This window comes from Phyllobates terribilis, unplaced genomic scaffold (assembly GCF_046119375.1).
Source record: "Phyllobates terribilis strain yellow unplaced genomic scaffold, ASM4611937v1 Scaffold_5__5_contigs__length_657084704, whole genome shotgun sequence".
Lineage (NCBI taxonomy): Eukaryota > Metazoa > Chordata > Amphibia > Anura > Dendrobatidae > Phyllobates > Phyllobates terribilis.
Window position 1 is genome coordinate 626,821,796 of NW_027362765.1, and position 23,435 is coordinate 626,845,230.

The window sequence follows — 23,435 nt, forward strand, 5'->3', positions numbered from 1 at the left end:
TCATGTATAATTGCATAGGAATAGTAAATGAAAAATTAAGAACTGCAAAACTTCTGATATTTGTCGATTGTTTCCACCATTTTGCTTATATTAAAGGGAATTTGCCTCAATCTGAGAGCAGTGTAATGTAGAGTCGGAGACCCTGATTCCAACGATGTGTCGCTTACTGGGCTGCTTGATGTATTTTTGATAAAATCACTGTTTTATGAGGAGGATATCATCACTGGAGGACTAGTAAGGCTGCTGCCATATAGTCCTCCATAATCATGAACTCTGTATAACCCTGCCCCATCACTGATTGGCAGCTTTTTGCCTATACACAGTGTACACAGCATTAATGGAACTTGTAGATCTTCAGCAGATAAAACGGTGATTTTTTTCAAAACAGCAGCAAGCAGCCCAATAAGTGACACATCGCTGGATTCAGGGTCTCTGCCCCTACATCATGCAGCTCGCAGATGGGGTAGCCTTGCCACAGATTAAAGCTACGGGCAAGCCTTGATATTCAATTCAGACATAATATGGGTGTAAAAGTGCGCCAGTATAACCCTTCAGCCTGAAGCTGAAGGGTTCCTCACAAAACGAAAATCTTGAGAATGCTTATGACCTTGGCGTACCTTTACCCTTTTAGACATTGGCATTATGGACTAGTAAAAAAGAATCTTGTACATTCCTTGTAGTTTACAGACCGGAAATACTATGCTGATGGGAACAATGGTGACATTATGTTACATCTTTATGTCTAATATTTAGAATGATTCTAAAAAGAACATTGCTTTGTTTTTAAAGTCTGCCATATTTATCACTACATTATTTTTCTTCATACTTTTTTGGCTCTAGTGATTCCTGTCACTTTTTGGTTAGCAGTCGCTTCCTTACTGCCAACAACTTTAGCTGTAAAGCCTGATCCTCCTCCACGTGTTAGTAGCCTCTCCTCTGTCCAGCACTCTCTTTTCTCTCTCCTCCCTTCCTAAACCTCCCACATCCCTTACACCCATACCTTATAAAGTAGTGTAGTTGTTTCCTGTGTTACCCCCTCCTTTCACTCTGCAGAAGTAGAAATTGGACATAGTAAAATCAGCGCCTGCTACCTTAGGTAAGTACATTTTGGGCACTCTGCACTTTTACTTACAGCCCTTATCCAGGAAAGTTTGTTGTTACTTTGCTTATCTTTTACTTTTTCTTATCTGTCCTAACATGTGGCATCCATCTGGCAGAGCTTTTCTGGTTTGATAGTATGTAATAGCACATGTTACGTTCCAAAGTACTGTAAGAGCAGTTACTATGTTACTCAATAGTGTACTTGTATACAAATAAAAATGATAGTTGTACTTTTGCGCAGCTGATGTAATGACCCCCTGTATTACACGTGTCACTTTAGTGCATGTGCTGGTGTGTGTACACTTATCTTGGGTTGGCGTCTCTCACATAAGACTGTCTTTCAATCAGAAATTTGTAACACGTGTCAAACTGGTGTAGAAATCAGACTTTTTACATTATAGATTATGTAACATATATAAGTCATTGATCCCCACACATGGCATGGATACAGTTGTAATTCTCTATGTAGAGTTTCTTGGAGTAACTTTGTCTCTTTGGTGGGAGAAGGCGAGTGTGTGTGACATAGCCATGGTTGGAATGTGGGGGACTTGAATATCCAGTTTCAGCCACATGGGGATCGTGCAACGTTTTCCATCTGTTACACTAATAATTACAGATCTGTCAGTTTCTTCAGGTCAAGGAACTCCGCACACACATTGCTTATTGCTAAACATTTTTGTTCTTGAAAAGAGTAAATTAACTTGCAATACTACACTTGACACATATGCAGTGGGATTTCTTAACCCTAGTAGTACACTGGACATATATACTGTAATTAACGAAACACTCCTAGCAAAGATTTTATCCCATATATACTTCTAAATGGGTAGTGTGGGTGCATTAAAATACTTAAAGCCCCCTTAGACATTAGACTAATGTTGGATGAATCTGCTAATATCAATGACTTCAGCCAACAGAATAATGTGTATGGGGAAAAATGATGTCGGGGAAGATAAGGATCTGAAATGTTCAATTATGGACTTTTTGGACTGCTGATTCTTTTGTTCTCTAAGAGATAAACCGCTATCAGAAATGTCTCTCATAGAGAAAACAGTCACGCTCAACATCTCTATGAGAAAGTCGGACAAGATAACTGCCGTATGAATGATCAGCCAAACCATTATTCATCCACCAGCTACCTAAAGTGTATGTATGGGATCTTCAATGATTGCCATCTTTCCCAGTTTCCATAGCATCGCTCCAGTCCTCTACTGGATCTCGTGACCTTAATCAAACTTTTCAGTTCACACAGGGGTTATGTGTGGACCAGAAGTTGCTTTCACAATATAAGTCTTTGGAGTCTCGTTCTGAGGCTATATAGGCTTAGACTGGTGGAATTACCATGTCTATGCGTGAGCAGGCAATGATGATGAGCAGTCACATGACACAGAAGTAGACCACCGCGATGGTGTAGAAGAACTGGGAAAGACAGTGATCAGTAAGTTTTAGTTTATTTATGACAATATCTAAAGTTTGATTAAAATGTAGAATTTCTTCACTTTTTATTTGTATGCCCTTTAGGCAGATGGATAGTCATACCACACAAAATAGCACCACAAGTAATTCATAGAATTTTGTAGAATTGAGCCATGAAGATAAAAAAAATAATTTTTCCACTAAACTGTTGTTTTATCACCGAATTTCTCATTTTCAAAACGAAGTAACTGGATTGAATGGACACAACAATTTCTTATACAACTTGTGCCGATAGTGGCGATACACAGCTGGGCTCTGAAGGGAAGAAGCGCTATTTGACTATTAGAGCACAGATTTTTTTGTGAGGGGTCAGAATAGCAGAACATCTACAAATGACCCCATTTTGGAAATAACACCCCTCTGTGTATTCATCTTTGGGTGTGCTGATTATTTCTATTTTCTAGAAATAGGCATGTAGAGTGAAAATTGTAAATGTGCAATTTTTGTGCCTAATACATTGTGCCCAGCTTCTCATCACTATGGCAATACCATACATGTGAATGCTAAATGCTGTCTGGACATGCTGCGGGTGCTCAGAATGGAGGGGGCCATTTGGTTTTGGGATTGTGACTTCGGATATTTTTGGGCTCAAGCTAAGTGTATCCCTTTTTTGATTACCTTGTTGTCTTTAGTTTGTAGTGTGGCTTGACTAGTGCTCACCCCGTCCTTTCCCTATCCATGGCCTAGCTCTAGGTACATTCAGGGCTTAGGTTCTTGCTCAGCGATTGGTGCAGAAATATGGGGACGATAGGGTGATATTAGATCTGCTTAGGGGTCTCCACTCCCCCTTTCCCTAGTTGTTGGGCTTCCTTCCCCTCTTTCCGTCATTGTGCACTTAGTCTTTCCCTCACCTTGTGTGACATTTTCCAACCTGAAAATTTTCCATTTTTGCGCTTTCGATTTCTACTTCACTTCTTCCAACAGCCATAACTTTTTATTTTTCCGTCCACACAGCTGTATGAGGGCTTATTTTTGTAGGACAAGTTGTACTTTTTATTGACACCTTACATTTTATCATGTGATATACTGGAAAGCAGGAAAAAAATTCCACATGCTGAGAAATTGCAAAAAATTCCGTCATTGTTTTGTTGGGCAATAGGATTCTCCAGGTCAGTACGATTACTGTGATAGCAAACATGCAAAGTTTTTTATTTAACCTCATAACGCCCAATGACAGACACACTGCACGGCATGAGTGGGTGTAAGTTAATGCTCCTTGCTGTGCAGTGTCCGTCATGCATTTAAATTGTCACTTCTGGTAAACAGGCAGTGACAGTCCCGTGCCAACAGCTGTCACAGACAGCTGATCGGTACGGGAAGAGGTGCAGGGACCATGAGTTGTTTCACACTTTTTTGTTAAGTATATAATTCCACATGTGTTAATTCATAGTTTTGATGCCTTCAGTGTGAATGTACAATTTTCATAGTCATAAAAATACAGAAAAAAAACTTTAAATGAGAAGGTGTGTCCAAACTTTTGGTCTGTACTGTGTATATATATATATATATATATATACATATATATATATATATATACAGTGGTGGCCAAAAGTATTGGCACCCCTGCAATTCTGTCAGATAATACTCAGTTTCTTCCTGAAAATGATTGCAATCACAAATTCTTTGGTATTATTCTCTTCAATTAATTTGTCTTCAATGAAAAAACACAAAGAGAATTGTCCTAAAGCCAAATTGGATATAATTCCACACCAAACCTAAAAAAGGGGGTGGACAAAAGTATTGGCACTGTTTGAAAAATCATGTGATGCTTCTCTAATTCGTGTAATTAACAGCACCTGTAACTTACCTGTGGCACCTAACAGGTGTTGGCAATAACTAAATCACACTTGCAGCCAGTTAACATGGATTAAAGTTGACTCAACCTCTGTCCTGTGTCCTTGTGTGTACCACATTGAGCATGGAGAAAAGAAAGAAGACCAAAGAACTGTCTGAGGACTTGAGAAACCAAATTGTGAGGAAGAATGAGCAATCTCAAGGCTACAAGTCCATCTCCAAAGACCTGAATGTTCCTGTGTCTTCCGTGCGCAGTGTCATCAAGAAGTTTAAAGCCCATGGCACTGTGGCTAACCTCCCTAGATGTGGACGGAAAAGAAAAATTGACGAGAGATTTCAACGCAAGATTGTGCGGATGGTGGATAAAGAACCTCGACTAACATCCAAACAAGTTCAAGCTGCCCTGCAGTCCGAGGGTACAACAGTGTCAACCCGTACTATCCGTCGGCGTCTGAATGAAAGGGGACTGTATGGTAGGATACCCAGGAAGACCCCACTTCTTACCCCGAGACATAAAAAAGCCAGGCTGCAGTTTGCCAAAACTTACCTGAGAAAGCCTGAAACGTTTTGGAAGAATGTTCTCTGGTCAGATGAGACAAAAGTAGAGCTTTTTGTCAAAAAGCATCAACATAGAGTGTACATGAAAAAAAAAGGCATTCAAAGAAAAGAACACGGTCCCTACAGTCAAACATGGCGGCGGTTCCCTGATGTTTTGGGGTTGCTTTGCTGCCTCTGGCACTGGACTGCTTGACCGTGTGCATGACATTATGAAGTCTGAAGACTACCAACAAATTTTGCAGCATAATGTAGGGCCCAGTGTGAGAAAGCTGGGTCTCCCTCAGAGGTCATGGGTCTTCCAGCAGGACAATGACCCAAAACCCACTTCCAAAAGCACTATAAAATGGTTTGAGAGAAAGCATTGGAGACTTCTAAGGTGGCCAGCAATGAGTCCAGACCTGAATCCCATAGAACACCTGTGGAGAGATCTCAAAATGGCAGTTTGGAGAAGGCACCCTTCAAATATCAGGGACCTGGAGCAGTTTTCCAAAGAAGAATGGTCTACAATTCCAGCAGAGCATTGTAAGAAACTCATTGATGGTTACCGGAAGCGGTTGTTCGCAGTAATTTTGGCTAAACATTGTGCAACCAAGTATTAGGCTGAGGGTGCCAATACTTTTGTCTGTCCCATTTTTGGAGTTTTGTGTGAAATGATCAATGATTTGATTTTTGCTTCATTCTCTTTAGTGTTTTTTCCTTGCAAGCAAATTAAATGAAGATAATAATACCAAAGAATTTGTGATAGCAATCATTTTCAGGAAGAAACTGAGTATTATCTGACAGAATTGCAGGGGTGCCAATACTTCTGGCCACCACTGTATATATATATATATATATATATATATATATATATATATGTATATATATATATATAGCGACAACGAGACTCAGCAACAGCGCAGTGGGCAAGAACATGCTAGCACTACTGCCATTGTAAGCGATTGGGTGCCCACAGAATCCTACACTCTGTGCATGCCAGAATTTATTTCTGCCACGGGCGCCATGTGGACACTGCTGGATTTAGGGAGGTTGATTATTTTAAAATTTTCTTCTCTGAAGAATTAATAAATTTAATGATTGAGCAGACCAATTCTTATGCTGCTCAATTCATTGCCGGCCACCCCACATCATACTACTCCAAAAGTAATAACTGGAGCCCTATTGATGTGGCCGATATTTTAAAATGTTTTGGCTTTTTCCTCAATATGGATCTGATGAAAAAAAACACAATCAGATCATATTGGTCAACTGATGCCCAGTACCACACCCCTGTGTACAGAAAGGTAATGCCCCAGCAAAGATTTCTAAGTATTCTGTGATTTCTACATTTCGCAGAAAACGCAAATTGCCCTCCTCCCAATGGCCCCAGCTATGACCGACTTTACAAAGTCAGGCCCCCAATAAATTATTTTAATAATAAATTTTCCCAGACGTATACTCCATCTGTGTTGATGAGTCGCTGGTCCTTTTCAAGGGCAGGCTGCATTTCAAGCAGTACTTTCCAAATAAAAGGTCCCGATTCGGACAAAAATATATAAATTTTGTGAAAGCGACACTGGCTACACACAAATTCCGGTTGTATGAGGGGAAAGATAGCCAGATTGTTCCTCCCGAATGCCCACCCTCCCTAAACATAGCTGGAAAAATTGTCTGGGACCTGGTCCATCCTCTTTTAGATAAGAGGTACAATTTATACGTAGATAACTACTATATGAGTGTTCAGGTGCCTGTCTGCCCAAAAGAACGTGGCCTGTGGAACCATACGCCAGAACCAAAGAGCTCTGCCCAAGACTCTTGTCACCCAAAAATTAAAGGCTGGCAAAATTAAGGCGCTCTGTAGTGAGGACATGCTTCTTGTCAAATTTCGTGACAACAAAGATGTCCTCATGCTGTCATCAATACTTGTTTACAGAAGCAGCCAAGTCTCTGTAAGCGGGGCAAGTTCTACTGTCCGGAAGCCCCTCTGCATACAGGACTACAATAAATTCATGGGTGGCGTGGACCTTGCAGACCAGATGCTGCAGCCCTACAGCGCGTTCGCAAGTTTCGCGTGTGGTATAAAAAACTTGCTGTACACCTTATCCAAGTGGCCCTATACAATTAATTTGTAGTGTACCGAAAAACTGGGAACCAAGGAAAATATTTTGAGTTCCAAGAAAAAGTAATTAAAAGTTTGATATTTGGAGACCAAGGGAGTGTGGGGGGAGAATCATCTAACAATGCCAGCAGAATTGTCCCTGGGCAGCATTTTCCCTCGCAAGTGCCACCAACAACCAAAAAAGGCCGACCCCAAAAGAGATGCTGGGTGTGTTATAAAGATGGCATTAGGAGGGAAACCATTTACAAGTGTGACACTTGTCCTAATAAGCCTGGCCTCTGCATTAGGGAATGTTTCCATATCTATTACACATCCCTAGAATAAGTGGATTTATTTTTTTCGTTTTTACCCATGCCACCTTCTACCATTTTCTGCTTATTCTTTTTATTTCTTCATTGCCCATTAATAAATTGGAGTAAATAAACCCCCCAAATTTAAAAAGTTAATGCTCACTATACTCCTAGATGAATACTGTAAGGAGAATTTACTGAAATAGCATACATTTTATTTTTTTTACCAGTTTGACTATGCGGTGCCATCTAAAGCAGTCATTCCGAACCTTTCTACTGATTGGTGTTATAGACATGGCGGCTTTTCATGGAGAATACCTAATACACGAGCTGTTCCTGGTCTATAAAGAATGGGCTTTCTTATTATTTTATTCGGGTATTATAAAGCCCAGTTACACCTGATACAGCTGCCCTCATGTACTGTGGCATAGTGCCTCCTCATATACTCTGTAAAAGGATGGGTAGTTCTGCGCACATGGTGGTTCCTACCTTGCCGGGCAGGGACCTGCTATAGTGTGCCAGCGTATATTCGTATTTACTGGCAAATGTGATGCTGGGGACATTATACCCCAGAAATATGATTTTATGACCTAAAAGACAAAGGGTGCTCCATCCCTTTTGGACCCGATAGTTCAGTCAAACTTTACTAATTCTTTAACAAAACATGGGCTCAAAAGACTCATCACACCCATATATGAATAATTTCGAAGGTGTAGTTTAGAACATGGGATCAATTGTGGGGTTTCTGCTGTTTTGGCATGTCAAGAACTCTATTTCATTCATATTTGTGTTCCAAAATTCAAATAGTGCTTCTTCCATTCCGAGTCCTGCCGTTTGTCCAAACAGTGTTTTTTGACCACATGTGGAGTTTCGCCACACTCTGAGGAAAGTGTGTAATAAACTGAGTGGCCCATTTTTTCATGTTACCTCTTGCTAAAGTGAAATAATTGTTGTCTTAGCCCTATTTTCATGAAAAAATTGAAATATATCTATGTGACGACCTAATGTTATCACATTGTGTGTAGTATCTATTGGTTCAAAATCCTCACTATACCCCTTTATAAAATCTGTGAAAGGTGTAGTTTCCAAAACGGGGTCACTTGTGGGGGGTTTCCACTGTTTAGACACATCAGAGGCTCTCCAAATGCAACATGGCGTCCTCTAATTATTCAAGCAAATTTTACATTCAGAAAGTCAAATGGCGCTTCTTCCCTTCCGAACCCTGCCATGCGCCCAACCAGTGGTGTTCCCTCACATATGGGGTATTGGCATGCTCAGGAGCAATTGCACAACAAATTGTATGGTGCATTTTCTCTTTTACCTTTCTGAAAATGTAAAATTTTGGCATAAAGCAAAATTTTAGTGGTAAAAATATGATTTTTTATTTTCTCGGCTCAACCTCATAAACTTCTGTGAAGCACCTGGGGGTTCAAGGTGCTCACCACATATCTAAATAAATTCCTTGAGGTGTCTAGTTTCCAAAATGGGGTCACTTGTGGGGGGTTTCCACTGTTTAGGCACATCAGGAGCTCTCCAACCATGACATGGCGTCCGCTACCGTTTCCTGCCAATTTTGCATTGCAAAGTCGAATGGTGCTCCTTCCCTTATGAGCCCTGCCATGCACCCAAACAGTAGTTTTCTACCACATATGGGGTATCAGCGTGTTCAGGAGAAATTGCACAACAAATTGCATGGTGCATTTTCTATTTTTACCTTTCTGAAAGTGTAAAATTTTGGCATAAACAAAATTTTAGTGGTAAAAATATGATTTTTATATTCTCGGCTCAACCTCATAAACTTCTGTGAAGCACCTGGGGGTTCAAGATGTTCACCACATATCTAAATAAATTCCTTGAGGTGTCTAGTTTAAAAAATGGGGTCACTTGTTGGGGGGTTTCCACTGTTTAGGCACATCAGGGGCTCTCCAAACGCGACATGGTGTCCGCTAATTATTCAAGCAAATTTTACATTCAAAAAGTCAAATGGCGCTCCTTCTCTTCCGAACCCTGCTGTGTGCCCAAACAGTATTTTTTCCCCACATACACACGTGGTCAAAATTGTTGGTACCCCTCGTTTAGTGGAAGAAAAACCCACAATGGTCACAAAAATAACCTGAATCTGAAAAAAGTAATAATAAATTAAAAATCTATGAAAATGAACAAATGAAAGTCAGACATTGCTTTTCAACCCTGCTTCCACAGAATAAAAAAAAAAATAAACTCATGGAATAGGCCTGGACAGAAATGATGGTACCCCTGAAAATAATGTGACAAAAGGGACATGTTAAATAAAGTTGTGTCCACTAATTAGCATCACAAGTGTCTACAATCTTGTAATCAGTCAGTGGGCCTGTACATAGGGCTACAGATACTCACTGTGCTGTTTGGTGACATGGTGTGTACCACACTCAACATAGACCAGAGGAACCAAGGGAAAGAGTTGTTTCAGGAGATTAGAAAGAAAATTATAGACAAGCATGTTAAAGGTAAAGGTTATAAGACCATCTGCAAGCAGCTTGATGTTCCTGTGACTACAGTTGCACATGTTATTCAGAAATGTAAGATCCATGGGACTGTAGCCAACCTCCCTGGAAGTGGCAGCAGGAGGAAAATTGATGACAAATCAAAGAGACGGATAATACGAATGGTAGAAAAAGATCCCAGGATAACTTCTAAAGAGATTAAAGGTGAACTTCAAGCTCAAGGAACATCAGTGTCATATCGCACCATCCGTCGTTCGCGGACTTCATGGGAGATAACCAAAGAGAACACCATTGCTGAAAAAAAATCATAAAAAAGCCAGACTGGAATTTGCCAAACTACATGTTGATGAGCCACAAAGCTTCTGGGAGAATGTCCTATGGACAGATGAGACAAAAATGGAAGTTATTGGCAAGGCACATCAGCTCTATGCTCACAGACGGAAAAATGAAGCACATCAAGAAAAGAACACTGTCCCTACTGTAAAACATGGAGGAGGCTCTGTTATGTTCCGGGGCTGCTTTGCTGCATCTGGCACAGGGTGTCTTGAATCTGTGCAGGGTACAATGAAATCTCAAGACTATCAAGGGATTCTAGAGAGAAATGTGCTGCCCAGTGTCAGAAAGCTTGGTCTCAGTCGCAAGTCATGGGTCTTGCTACGGGATAATGACCCAAAACACACAGCTAAATACACCAAAGAATGGTTAAGAGGAAAATATTGGACTATTCTGAAGTGGCCTTCTATGAGTCCTGACCTAAATCCTATTGAGCATCTTTGGAAAGAGCTGAAACATGCCGTCTGGAAAAGGCAACCTTCAAACACCAGACAACTAGAGCAGTTTGCTCATGAGGAGTGGGCCAAATACCCGTCGAGAGGTGCAGAAGTCTCATTGACAATTACAGGAATCGTTTGATTGCCTCAAAAGGTTGTTCCACAAAATATTAAGTTAAGAATACCATCATCCAGGCCTATTTCATGAGTTTAATTTTTTTAAATATTCTGTGGAAGCAGGGTTGAAAAGCAATGTCTGACTTTCATTTGTTCATTTTCATAGATTTTTAATTTATTATTACTTTTGTCAGATTCAAGTTATTTCTGTGACCATTGTGGGTTTTTCTTTCATTAAACGAGGGGTACCAACAATTTTGACCACGTGTGTATGGGGTATTGGTTTGCTCAGTAGAAATTGCACAACAAATTTTGGGGTCCATTTTTTCCCTGTTACCCCTGCGAAAATAAAAAAATTGGAGTCTAAAGTGACATTTTTGTGAAAAAAGTTAAATGTACATTTTTGTCTTCCACATTCCAAAAATTCCTGTGAAGTACCTGAAGGGTTAATAAAGTTCTTGAATGTGGTTTTGAGCACCTTGAGGGGTGCAGTTTTTAGAATGATGTCACTTTTGGGTATTTTCTGTCATAAAGGCCCCTCAAAGTCACTTTAAATGTGATGTGGTCCCTAAAAACATGGTTTTGTAAATTTTGTTGGAAAAATTAGAAATCGCTGGTCAACTTTTAACCCTTATAACTTCCTAATCAAAAAAATTTTAGTTCCAAAATTTTGCTTATGTAAAGTAGACATGTGGGAAATGTTATTTATTAACTATTTTGTGTGACATAACTCTTTGATTTAAGAGCATGAAAATTCAAAATTTGAAAATTGCAAAATTTTCAAAATTGTTGCCAAATTTCCAATTTTTTTCACAAATAAACGCAAGTTATATTGAAGAAATTTTACCACTACTATGAAGTACAATATGTCACGAAAAAACAGTCTCAGAATCAGTGGGATTAATTGAAGTGTTCCAGAGTAATTACCTCATAAAGTGACAGTGGTCAGAATTCAAAAATTAGGCCTGGTCATTAACCTACAAAGTGGCTCGGTCCTTAAGGGGTTAAATGGTGGGAAAAAATGTGCTTGTGTTGTCATTTTCCAAGTTCCGTAACACTTTCAAATTTTAGTTGATGGAGCTGTGTGAGGGCTTGTTTTTGTGCCATGAGCTGACATTTTTATTAATACCATTTTGGGGTTGATACGATGCTTTGATCATCTCATTGCATTTTTTTGTGACATTGTGGCTGCCAAAAAGCTGTAATTGTGGCGTTTAGATTTTTTTCTCATTACAGTATTTACCAATCGGGTTAATGAATTTTGTATTTGATAGATCGACATTTATGGACATGGAGATACCACATAAAAAAATAATAAAAAAATATGTGTATTTGATTAAAAGGGGGGTGATTTCAACTTGTATTATTTTTTCAGATTTTTAAAAACATTTTTCTTACTTTTTAATGAATTTTGTAGTCCTCATTGGGGTCTTGAACCTGTGATCATCTGATTGTTTGTCCTATATACAGCAATGTTGCTTATATAGCAAAAAAATACTGCATCCTATGAATGTCACTGGCTGCCTTTCATAGGAGTACCTTCATGAGAGACACGGGGGTCTTCAGCAGACCTCCAGCTGTTATAGCAACCTATAAGCACCCCGCGATCTGTAGAAATCTGAATTGGGGTCTGATTTGTCAAAATTTTAGATTTTTGGTACAAACCATCATGTCTTTGTGAGAGGTGAATGGAAGGTTTTGGTTTTCATGTGTTGTGCCCACCATGAAGCATGGAAGAGGATGTGTAATGGTGTGGGGGTGCTTTGCTAGAGACTCTTTTGGTGATTTATTCCAAATCCAAGGCACACTTACCCAACATGGCTATCATCATAGAATTCTGCAACAACTTAGGGGGTCTAGTTTCCAAAATGGGGTCACTTGTGGGGGGGTTTCCACTGTTTAGGCACATCAGGGACTCTCCAAACGCAACATGGCATTCGCTAATTATTCAAGCAAATTTTACATTCAAAAAGATAAGTTCCTCAGGGAACTTATATAGATGTGTAGTGAGTACCTTGAACCCCCAGGTGCTTCACAGAAGTTTATAACATGGAGCCGTGAAAAAAAAACAAAAAAAACTTTTTCCACAAAAATGATCTTTTAGGCCCAATTTTTTTATTTTCACAAGAGTAAGAGGAGAAAATGGACCCCAAAAATTGTTGTGCAATTTCTCCTGAGTATGCCGATACCCCATATGTGGGGTATCCCAACCCCAACACAACCCTAACCCTAGCACAACCCTAAACCTAACCCTGGCACACCCTTAAGCCTAGCACAACCCTAAGACTAGCACAACCCTAACCCTAGCACAACTCTAACCCTAGCACAACCCTAACCCTAGCACAACACTAACCCTTTGCACATCCCTAACCCTAGCACAACCCTAACCCTAGAGTTTATTTTTTACGCCGTTCCTCGTGCGGTTATTAGATGACTTTATCCATAGAATCATAGAATCATAGAATGGTAGAGTTGGAAGGGACCTCCTGGGTCATCTGGTCCAACCCCCTGCTCAAAGCAGGATTCACTAAATCATCTCAGACAGATGTCTGTCTAGCCTCTGTTTGAAGACGTCCATTGAAGGGGAAATCACCACCTCTCGTGGCAGCCTGTTCCACTCATTAATCACCCTGTCAAAAAGTTTTTTCTAATATCTAATCTGTGTCTCCTCCCATTCAGTTTCATCCCATTGCTTCTAGTCTTTCCTTGTGAAAATGAGAATAAAGATGATCCTTCTACAATGTGACAGCCCTTGAGATATTTGTAGGCAGCTATTAAGTCTCCTCTCAGTCTTCTTTTTTGCAAGCTAAACATTCCCAAATCCTGTAACCGTTTCTCATAGGACATGGTTTGCAGACCGGTCACCATTCTGGTCGCTCTTCTCTGAACTTGCTCCAGTTTGTCAATGTCTTTTTTAAAATGTGGTGCCCAAAACTGGGCACAGTATTCCAGATGAGGTCTGACCAAAGAGGAATAAAGTGCGATAATGACTTCACGTGATCTAGACTGTATGCTTCTGTTAATACATCCCAGAATTGTATTTGCCTTTTTTGCTGCTGCATCACACTGTTGACTCATGTTCAGTCTATGATCTATTAGTATACCTAAGTCTTTTTCACATGTACTGTTGCTTAGCTCTATTTCTCCCATTCTGTATATGCTTTTTTCATTTTTATTGCCCAGATGTAGTACTTTGCATTTTTCCCTGTTAAAAAACATTCTGTTAGTGGCTGCCCACTGCTCCAGTTTATTTAGATCTTTTTGAATCCTCTCTCTCTCTTCTCTAGTATTAGCTATCCCTCCTAGCTTTGTGTCATCAGCCAATTTAATCAGTTTACCCTCAATTCCTTCATCTAAATCATTGATTAAGATGTTCAACAATACAGGTCCCAGGACAGAGCCCTGTGGTACCCCACTTGAGACATTCATCCAACTGGATGTGAAGCCATTTAAGACCACTCTTTGAGTCCGATCACTAAGCCAGTTATGAATCCACCTAACAGTTGCCTTGTCCATTCCATACTTGGTCATTTTTTCAATAAGTATGGTGTGAGATACTTTGTCAAATGCTTTGTTGAAGTCTAGATATACTATATCTACAGCATTTCCCTGATCCACCCAGTCAGTGATTCTGTCATAGAAGGAAATTAAGTTAGTCTGACATGACTTGTTAGTTACAAACCCATGCTAACTCTGGTTAATCACTTCATTCTTATCCAGGTACTTACATACATGTTGTTTAATAATTTGTTCAAAGATCTTTCCTGGTATAGAAGTCAGACTCACCGGCCTATAGTTTCCTGGGTCCACCTTCTTCCCCTTTTTGAAGATAGGAACAAAATTTGCTCTTCTCCAGTCTTCTGGGACTTCTCCTTTTCTCCAAGAATTTTCAAAGATTATGTAGAGTGTTTCTAAAATTTATTCTACGATCTCCTTCAGTACTCTGGGGTGTAATTCATCTGGACCTGGAGACTTGAACTCATTTATGTTAGCTAAATATTCCCTCACAATGTTTCTGTTTACAGATAACCTGGATTCTTCTATTCCTTTAATAGGATGGTGAAGATCAGTTGATGTTACATTTTCTTTCTGAGAGAAAACTGATGCAAAATAGGAATTAAAAAGTTCGGCCTTCTCAACATCCTTTCTTACCATTTCATCATATTCATCCTGTAAAAATCCTATAGCATCTTTGACTATTCTTTTACTTTTGACATACCCCCAAAATCCTTTTTTATTGCTTTTGACATCTCTTGCAAGCCTTAATTCATAGTCCGCTTTAGCTAATCTGATACGTGCCCTACAGGTTCTGCAGACTGCATTATAATCTTCTTTAGATATGCCTCCCTCTTTCCATTTGATAAACATTTTTCTTCTTTTTAGCATGTGTTTAAGTTCTGTGTTCATCCATCCTGGTTTCCTTAAATGCTTCCCATTCTTCCTACTTTTCGGGATTGTTAACGATTGTGCTTTGAGAATCTCATTTTTAAAAATCTCCCATCCTTCCTGGATATTTTTGTCCTTAAGGACATCCAGCCATTGTATCCCTCCTATTCTCTTTCTGAGTCGCTTAAAATCTGCCTTTCTGAAATCTAACCTTGAAGTTTGAGTCTTCACATCTTCCTTCTCTAGTTATCCAAAATTCTATAATAGCATGATCGCTACCTCCTATGGTCCCAACCACTTTTACCTCCTCAACCATTTCCTCCCTGTTTATAAGGATTAGATCCAAAGTAGCAGATCCCCTTGTTTTCTCCCCTACCTTTTGGAAGATAAAGTTGTTAGCAAGAGAGCATAAGAATTTGCCTGACCTGTTAGTTTTACTTGAGAGAGATTCCCAACAAATGTCTGGATAGTTGAAATCTCCCATGACCACTACGTCATATTTTTTGGAGAACTTGGTCATTTGATACATAAAGAGTTCATCCATATCTTCAGCTTGCTATCTTCGGGTCGGTGAGATTACAGCGATGCCAGATTCATATCGGGTTTTTATGTTTGGCAGCTGTCATACACTAAAAGATGCTTTTTCTTGCAAAGACTAGTTTTTGCAATAACTTTTCCATATTTCGGCCGACAGAGTCATGTAAGGGCTTGTTTTTTGCGGGACAAGTTGACGTTTTTATTGGTACCATTTTCGGGCACGGGACATTTTTTGATCACTTTCTATTCTGATTTTTGGGAGACAGAATAAACAAAAACCAACAATTCAGGAATTGTTTTTTTGTTTTTTTTTGCCGTTCCACGTGTGGTAAAATTGATAAAATAGCTTTATTCTTTGGGTCAGTACGTTTACTGCGGTACCACATTTATATCATTTTTTTATGTTTTGCCGCTTTTACACATCTCTATGCTATGCTGCGTGTCAGCGCTGGAGAAGCAGAAGTTACTTTGATCACGCACTGCGCATGATCAAAGTAACTTCCTGATGTCTGGTAACCCGGATGTCATCATGACGACATCGGGTCACCATGACAACTACCGGGACCCAATATAGACAGCACAGGACGCCGGAGAGGAGGTAAGAAGGTCCCTCTTACCTCCCCTTGTTCCTGGAATGCTGCGATAGACTTCGATCGCAACATTTCGGGGGTTAATGTGCTGGGAGTGGTGCGGGACCGCTCCTGGCACATAGCACCGGATGTCAGCTGTGAGCATCAGCTGACGCCTGGCCGCGTTCACCCCGCACCGCTTGTGTGCGGACGCGATCGCAGTGCACCTAATAGTACATACCTGGTCCAATAGGCCCAGGTCAGTACGACGTATTATTACTGAGCACATCAGAAAGGTTAATCATGAGTTTCCCTGATCATTCCTTATGGGTGTGCAAGAGTTCACAATCCGTCTTTTTAAAATTTTAGATGTTGTGACTGCAGCAATACCAAATGTGCTTTTTTGCTGATTTTTATATGAAAAATATTTTCTAAATGACAAAACATTTTTTCTGTTAACTTTTCCTTCCGTAGTTTGTTTTCTTCTAAACTTTTTTGGAACTTTTTTTAACCTCTTTACTTAGTCCCAGTATGTGACTTGAGCACTGAATGGTCTGATTGCTAGTCTCAGGGCATAAGACCCGTTTTACACTGGCTGTAGGACTGTTGGACCCTGCTTCTGGCAGGACCTAACAGATTACCATACTGGGCAGACCCAGAGATCAATGTTTGACCTTTAGTTGCCATGAAAAACCTCAGCACATAACAATTATGGGAGTCCCTCTCATAACCATCTAGATGCAGAGGGCACTATTAACCATGGCATCTAGAGGGTTCAACAGCCGGGATCAATGATGGCGCTGACCCTGTCTGTTGCGGCAGGAGCTTGGTTGTCAGTTAAGCTGAGTAGAAATGGTGATTGCATTGGGAACAGTTCCTATGCCCGTATGATCATCATGTTGTACTGGTATGTCCATTTTCGCTGCCACCTTACCAAATAGGAACATCCAATGTAGGGCAGGGGTTAAAAAGAACTATCAACTGAATCCCACTAAACACAAGTAAGGCTCTGTTCACACCAGCAATTTTGAATCCTATTTTTTTGTGTTTCAGTCAAGTGACAGAGAAACCAATTATAGTGTTCACATAACGGTAAAGTATTCTGTATACATGGGCAGCTAGAATGGCGCACCCCTGGGCTGTGTGCTATAAATGCCACTGTCACATATTGACAGCGGCATTTAACAGGTAAACAGCTGTGGACAGAGCTTCTCTCCACTTGCGACTGTTAGGTCACGTTCACACTTTCAGTATTTGTTCAGTATTTTACATCAGTATTTGTAAGCCAAAATCAGGAGTGAGTGAAAAATGCAGAAGTGGTGCATATCTTTCTACAGGGTGGGCCATTTATATGGATACACCTAAATTAAATGGGAATGGTTGGTGATATCAACTTCCTGTTTGTGGCACATTAGTATATGGGAGGGGGAAAACTTTTCCAGATGGGTGGTGATCATGGTGGCCATTTTGAAGTTGGCCATTTTGGATCCAACTTTATTTTTTTCAATGGGAAAAGGGTCATGTGACACATCAAACTTATTGAGAATTTCATAAGAAAAACAATGGTGTGCTTGGTTTTAGCATAACTTTATTCTTTCATGAATTATTTACAAGTTTATGACCACTTATAAAATGTGTTCAAAGTGCTGCCCATTGTGTTGGATTGTCAATGCAACCCTCTTCTCCCACTCTTGACACACTGATAGCAACACCGCAGAAGAAATGCTAGCACAGGCTTCCAGTATCCGTTGTTTCAGATGCTGCACATCTCGTATCTTCACAGCATAGACAATTGCCTTCAGATGACCCCAAAGATAAAAATCTAAGGGGGTCAGATCGGGAGACCTTGGTGGACATTCAACTGGCCTACGACAACCAATCCACTTTCCAGGAAACTTCATGTAGGAATGCTCGGACCTGACACCCAAAATGTGGTGGTGCACCATCTTGTTGGAAAAACTCAGGGAAAGTGCCATCTTCAGTGCATAAAGAGGGCAACACATCATCATGTAGCAATTTCAGATATCCAGTGGCATTAACGTTTCCATTGATGAAGAATGGCCCCGCTATCTTTGTACCCCATATACCACACCATACCATCAATTTTTGTGTTCCAACAGTCTTGGAGGGATCTATCCACTGTGGTTTAGTGTCAGACCAATAGCGGTGGTTTTGTTTGTTTACTTCACCACAAAAGAGTTTGCCTCATCACTGAACATAATGTTCTGTGTAAGCTGAGGGTCCTGTTCCAATTTTTGTTTTGCCCATTCTGTAAATTCAGTGCGCCGATCTGGGTCATTCTTGCTGAGATGCTGCAGCAGCTGGATTTTGTAAGGATGCCATTTGTGAGTAGCTAATATCCGCCGAAGGGATGTTCGACTGATGCCACTCTCCAGTGACATACGGCGAGTGCTACGCTGCGGGCTCTTGCTGAATGAAGCTAGGACTGCCACTGATGTTTCTTCATTAGTGACAGTTTTCTTGCGTCCACATTTTGGCAAATCCAATACTGAACCTGTTTCACGAAATTTGGCAAGCAGTTTGCTAACTGTAGCATGGAAGATGGGTGGTCTCGTAGGGTGTCTTGCATTGAAATCTGCTGCAATGACCCGAGTACTGTGTTCACCAGACATCAACACAATTTTTATCCGCTCCTCACGTGTTAACGTCTGCGACATGTCAATGGTTGTAAACAAAGAGAAACTTGTAAATAACTCATGAAAGAATAAAGTTACATTAAAACCAAGCACACCATTGTTTTTCCTTTGAAATTCTCAATAAGTTTGATGTGTCACATGACCCACTTCCCATTGAAAAAAATAAAGTTGGATCCAAAATGGCCAACTTCAAAATGGCTGCCATGGTCACCACCCATCTGGAAAAGTTTTCCCCCTCCCATATACTAATGTGCCACAAACAGGAAGTTGATATCACCAACCATTCCCATTTTATTTAGGTGTATCCATATAAATGGCCCACCCTGTATATTAATATATTCACCAATTGCCCTCTTCTCCGGATTTCAGCACCGCTCCGGTCCTCATCCAGGTCACGTGACAACTGTTCCGACCTGCCAGCTCACACTGGGCTTTATGTATGATCCTATGTCAAGAATTGGCGTGGCTGTGATTGGCCGGTGCACCATGTGACCCGGACTGTATAAATGCCGGATCACGGGTGCCGCCACCATTCTGCTCTTCTTAGTGTAGGGACAGGACACAGCTGGAGTGAGGGACAGTATTAGGTTTTTTGTGCACTCAGTTTTCCAAAAAGCCTCTCTGTGTGTACTCTGCATTGGTGTCTGTGGGAGTAGTGTGCCTACAACCAATTTTTTGTACTCTGTATGCATGTCTGTGGGAGTAGCGTGCCTAGTCAATTTTTTCTACTCTGTATGCATATCTGTGGGAGTTGCGTGCCTAACCAATTTTTTGTACTCTGCACCCGAGTCTGTGGGAGTAGTGTGTATATAAACAAATTGCTCTACTCTGCACCTGTGTCTTTTGGAGTACTGTGCGTAAAAACAAAATGTTCTACTGTGCACGCATGTCTGTGGCAGTATTGTGAATAAACAATTTGTTCTATTCTGCACATGTGTCTGCGGGAGTAGTGTACCTAAACAATTTTTTCTACTCTGCACATGTGTCTGTGGGAGCAGTGTGCCTAACTATTTTTTTTTACTCTGCACCTGTGTCTGTGGGAGTAATGTGTGTAAAAACAAATTGCTTTACTCTTCACTTGCATCTGTGGGAGTAATGTGCATAAAAACAAATTGTTCTACTCTGCAGTCTGCACGCATGTTTGTGGGAGTAGTGTACCTAACCAATTTTTTCTACTCTGCACCTGTGTCTGTGGGAGTAGTGTGCATAAAAACAAATTACTCTACTCTGCATCTGCGTCTGCGGGTGTAATGTGCCTAAAAACAAATTTTTCTACTCTTCTGCACTCGAGTCTGTGATACTGCTTTAAGTAAAACCAAATTACTCTAATCTGCACCCGTGTCTCTGGGAGTAATTTGCCTAAAAATCAATTCAAAAAATGATGAGATCGATGAGTATCAGATAGGGGATATGGACATGGCTGTGCACTGCCCGTAATACAGCTTGGTGCAGTGTGACCATAATACAGGCTTGTGTAGCATGCTCATAATACAGCCTGGTGGAGCGTGTCCGTAATACATGCTAGTGCAGCGTGTCCGTAATGCAACTCTTCCACAGTCCATAACTTGCTATCTTTTTCCCATACACTAATTGACAAATTCATCTTTTTTATGGTAATCTGTAGTCAGAAATTCATCAAAGCAGGCAAAATTAACTCATTGAATAACCATTCGCATTTTGACTGTACCATCAGTGTGTACGCGATAGTCGTGGGAGACTTTAGTGTATTCTGCTGAAGCTGGAATACACGTGGCTGCTCTCACTAGATTTGCCCTCCAATAGATCCTCATTAAGGGATTTAAAGTACTCATTCCAATTACAGAGCCCCTAAATGGTCACGGACAGTTGTTTTGTGTTGCTACATCACCTGCTCAGGAGTGGTTAATTTGCACGATTGCTGCCTTCCTTGAATGTGGTAGCGATTTCCCAGACTCTCCCTCTGTTATCAAACCCCGATTCTCCGTTACCCATGGTCACCATGGAATGGAGCTCATACCACATGGGATTGGGGGTGGTCGGAAGGGAGAGGCGATCGCTGTTCAGGCCGGTCCCGAAGCGGCAGGTGTATGGAAAACACCCCTTGCACGGGGAGGGTGAGGTGACTGTCATCTATAGGACACCACGGCCTCCCTGCCTCGTCACCCACTGCACCCAAGGTGACGCACAGGGTCGCTCAGGAGAGGGGCAAGGGTGCAGGGGACTATGCGGCACCTCTGTCAGGCATAGACCTCTCACCGCCAAGAGGGGTTCTTTTTTTATTTTATGTTATTTTAAGTCAATTCCCTATCTACATTTGTTTGCATGGCTCTTATCCCCAGTTTGCTTCCTTTGGCAGCTCACTAGCCCTTACTATGACCATTTTAAAGCCATTTTAAAGTTCCAAAGCTCGGGTCTCCATTGACTTCTATTGGGTTCGGGGTTAAGTTCGGATACCGAACTTTGAAGTACACTTCGACCAACCCAAACATCCATGGGTCTGCTTATCCCTAATCCTGAAGTAGATATTAGAGTGTAAGCCTATGGAGTCTCATTCTGACAGTCCGGTTTACACACAGACCCCTGTGTGATCCAGAGACTCAGAACTTAAGTCACAAGACTCAGGACAGGACACCCGAGCCAGTGATTGGTGAGTATATCAATACACCTACACTATACTACATACACATTTACACAGCTTTAGCCAATAAAAAAATGTAATGGGATTTAATTTATACTTAAGTTGATTATTACTATTAAGTTCATCATTACTATTATATAAGTATGAAAGCAGTTTTGTCAGCTGTATATAAATCTTGAGGCAGACAGACAATAAGACACTGGGAGCAGTGGTGGAAACTTGTCACCGGACGGGGGGAGGTTGGATAAAGAGGTTGAATATATTTGTTTTTTAAAACGCACTGGAGGTGGAGACAGGCGATTGCTAAGCCAGGAAAACCCCTTTAAGGAATTTTTAGCCGTTTTATATATTACTGTGGCTGTGGATATAAACTTGATGTAGTAAGGATGCTAATCATGCCCTTGAAGGAGCTAAGGACAGTGAAACCCAGGGTGGGGCTGGATGATCTGCATGCCACTTTATTTTTAATGTTAGAAGCTCTTTTTTAAAATTTGTCTTTTTAGTAAATTAAATAATGGACAATCTATGTTATTGTGCTGACTTTATTTATAGCTGGGGAATACTGTACGCTTTGTGGTGGATGACAAGTCCTTTTGCTGCATGAGTTTGATACAGATACACCTGCTTGGAGTAAAAAGAATTAAGAGTACACCAGAAATCTTCTATTGCATTCTCTCCCTGTGTAGTAGGGCTGGTAGGTGCTAGTTCAAGGGTGGGGAACTTTTTTCTGCCGAGGGCCATTTGAATATGTATATCATCCTTCTTGGCCCGTACAAATCGCAAGCTAACTCGCCCACAAAGTACGTCCTATTGCTGGCACTGGTGTCAGGACGTACTCTTTCATTGCACGCGCCTCAGCGTTCAGTAGTGAACACTGCCTGCTCACAGAGCAAGAAGAAATTAAAGGGCTGGTGACCGTCAAAATACAGCTTCTGCCCGGGGGGGCCGGATAAAAAGTCATCAAGGGCCGTGAATAGCTTGTGGGCCTGAGGTTCCCCACCCCCGTGATAGAGGATGGTCTATGTAGAGACACAAATTCTTGTTTACGAAAGGTAATGGCTGGATGTATGCTTATTCAGATTTTCACAATGGTTTGCTTGAATAATCAAAATATATATTAAAATATTACCATTCATTTCCTTTTTTTTTTTCAGATACCATCTGTGCTTCCATTCTTCTACTTTACCTTTTGCAGCTGCACTGTAGATATGGCGCCCTCCCTACAGACTGCCTATTCCCGCCGCTGGTGGATTGCTAGCTCTGCAGTATTGGAAAATCTGTTTTTCTCAGCTGTACTTTTTGGATGGGGCTCCCTGCTCATTATGTTGCAACAAGAAGGATTTTATTCACATTTATGCTCAGGTGTGAAAGTTAGATATTGCCTTTCCAGTAAATTTCCAGCAAACAAAAAAAAAATCAAGTTGAAAGAGTAACTAACTTTACAATAATTTTGATATGTTGTAGCCTGTCTGATTTTTTTTACTCGGAGCCTGTCCAAGGAAAAAGAATCGCAGCATGTCAGAGTTTTATCCGATATTGGCTATGCAAGTCAGTGAGTGAGTGGAAATCATCGGACTGCATTCAGATGACAGCTGACTGCAGTCCAATTTCCGCACAAACACAATGTAGAAGATGGAGAAATTTTGTTCTCCATCTTTTCCTCACAGTGTGCTCCGATTCTCTCATCTGAGAAAATCAGATCACACTATGCTGACACTGATCAAACTTGGATCAGAGTTTGATCAGAGTGTCAATTGCATAATCACCTTGATCGAAGGAGAGAGTCTCGAGTTGCCTGCACGAGCCCTTAGTTCTTGCTTTCAGTGTGGGTGTTAATACTCAGGATTTCACTAATCAACAAAACTTAAGAGGGACCACAATTTATTCAAACATGTTTAATTCTTTAGTTACACCGTAATCCATGGTAAGTTAACCAGAAAAACATGAACTTTAAATTCTCTATTACTTATTTTACATTGTAC

At 40.7% G+C, this 23,435-nt stretch overlaps 1 protein-coding gene across 2 annotated transcripts in view; it reads left to right on the forward strand.

Moving 5' to 3' along the window:
• Positions 1–23,435, forward strand: part of SLC43A1 (solute carrier family 43 member 1) — a 241,742-nt gene that overhangs the window by 22,939 nt on the left and 195,368 nt on the right. The window contains exons 1-2 of one of the 2 annotated variants that reach the window (XM_073686133.1): positions 943–1,096; positions 22,608–22,815. In XM_073686133.1, coding sequence (XP_073542234.1) covers positions 22,662–22,815 — 154 coding nt within the window. In that variant the 5' untranslated portion in view covers positions 943–1,096; positions 22,608–22,661. Of the gene's footprint in view, positions 1–942; positions 1,097–22,607; positions 22,816–23,435 lie in introns of those variants that run through there. The other variant, XM_073686132.1, reaches the window with a different exon arrangement.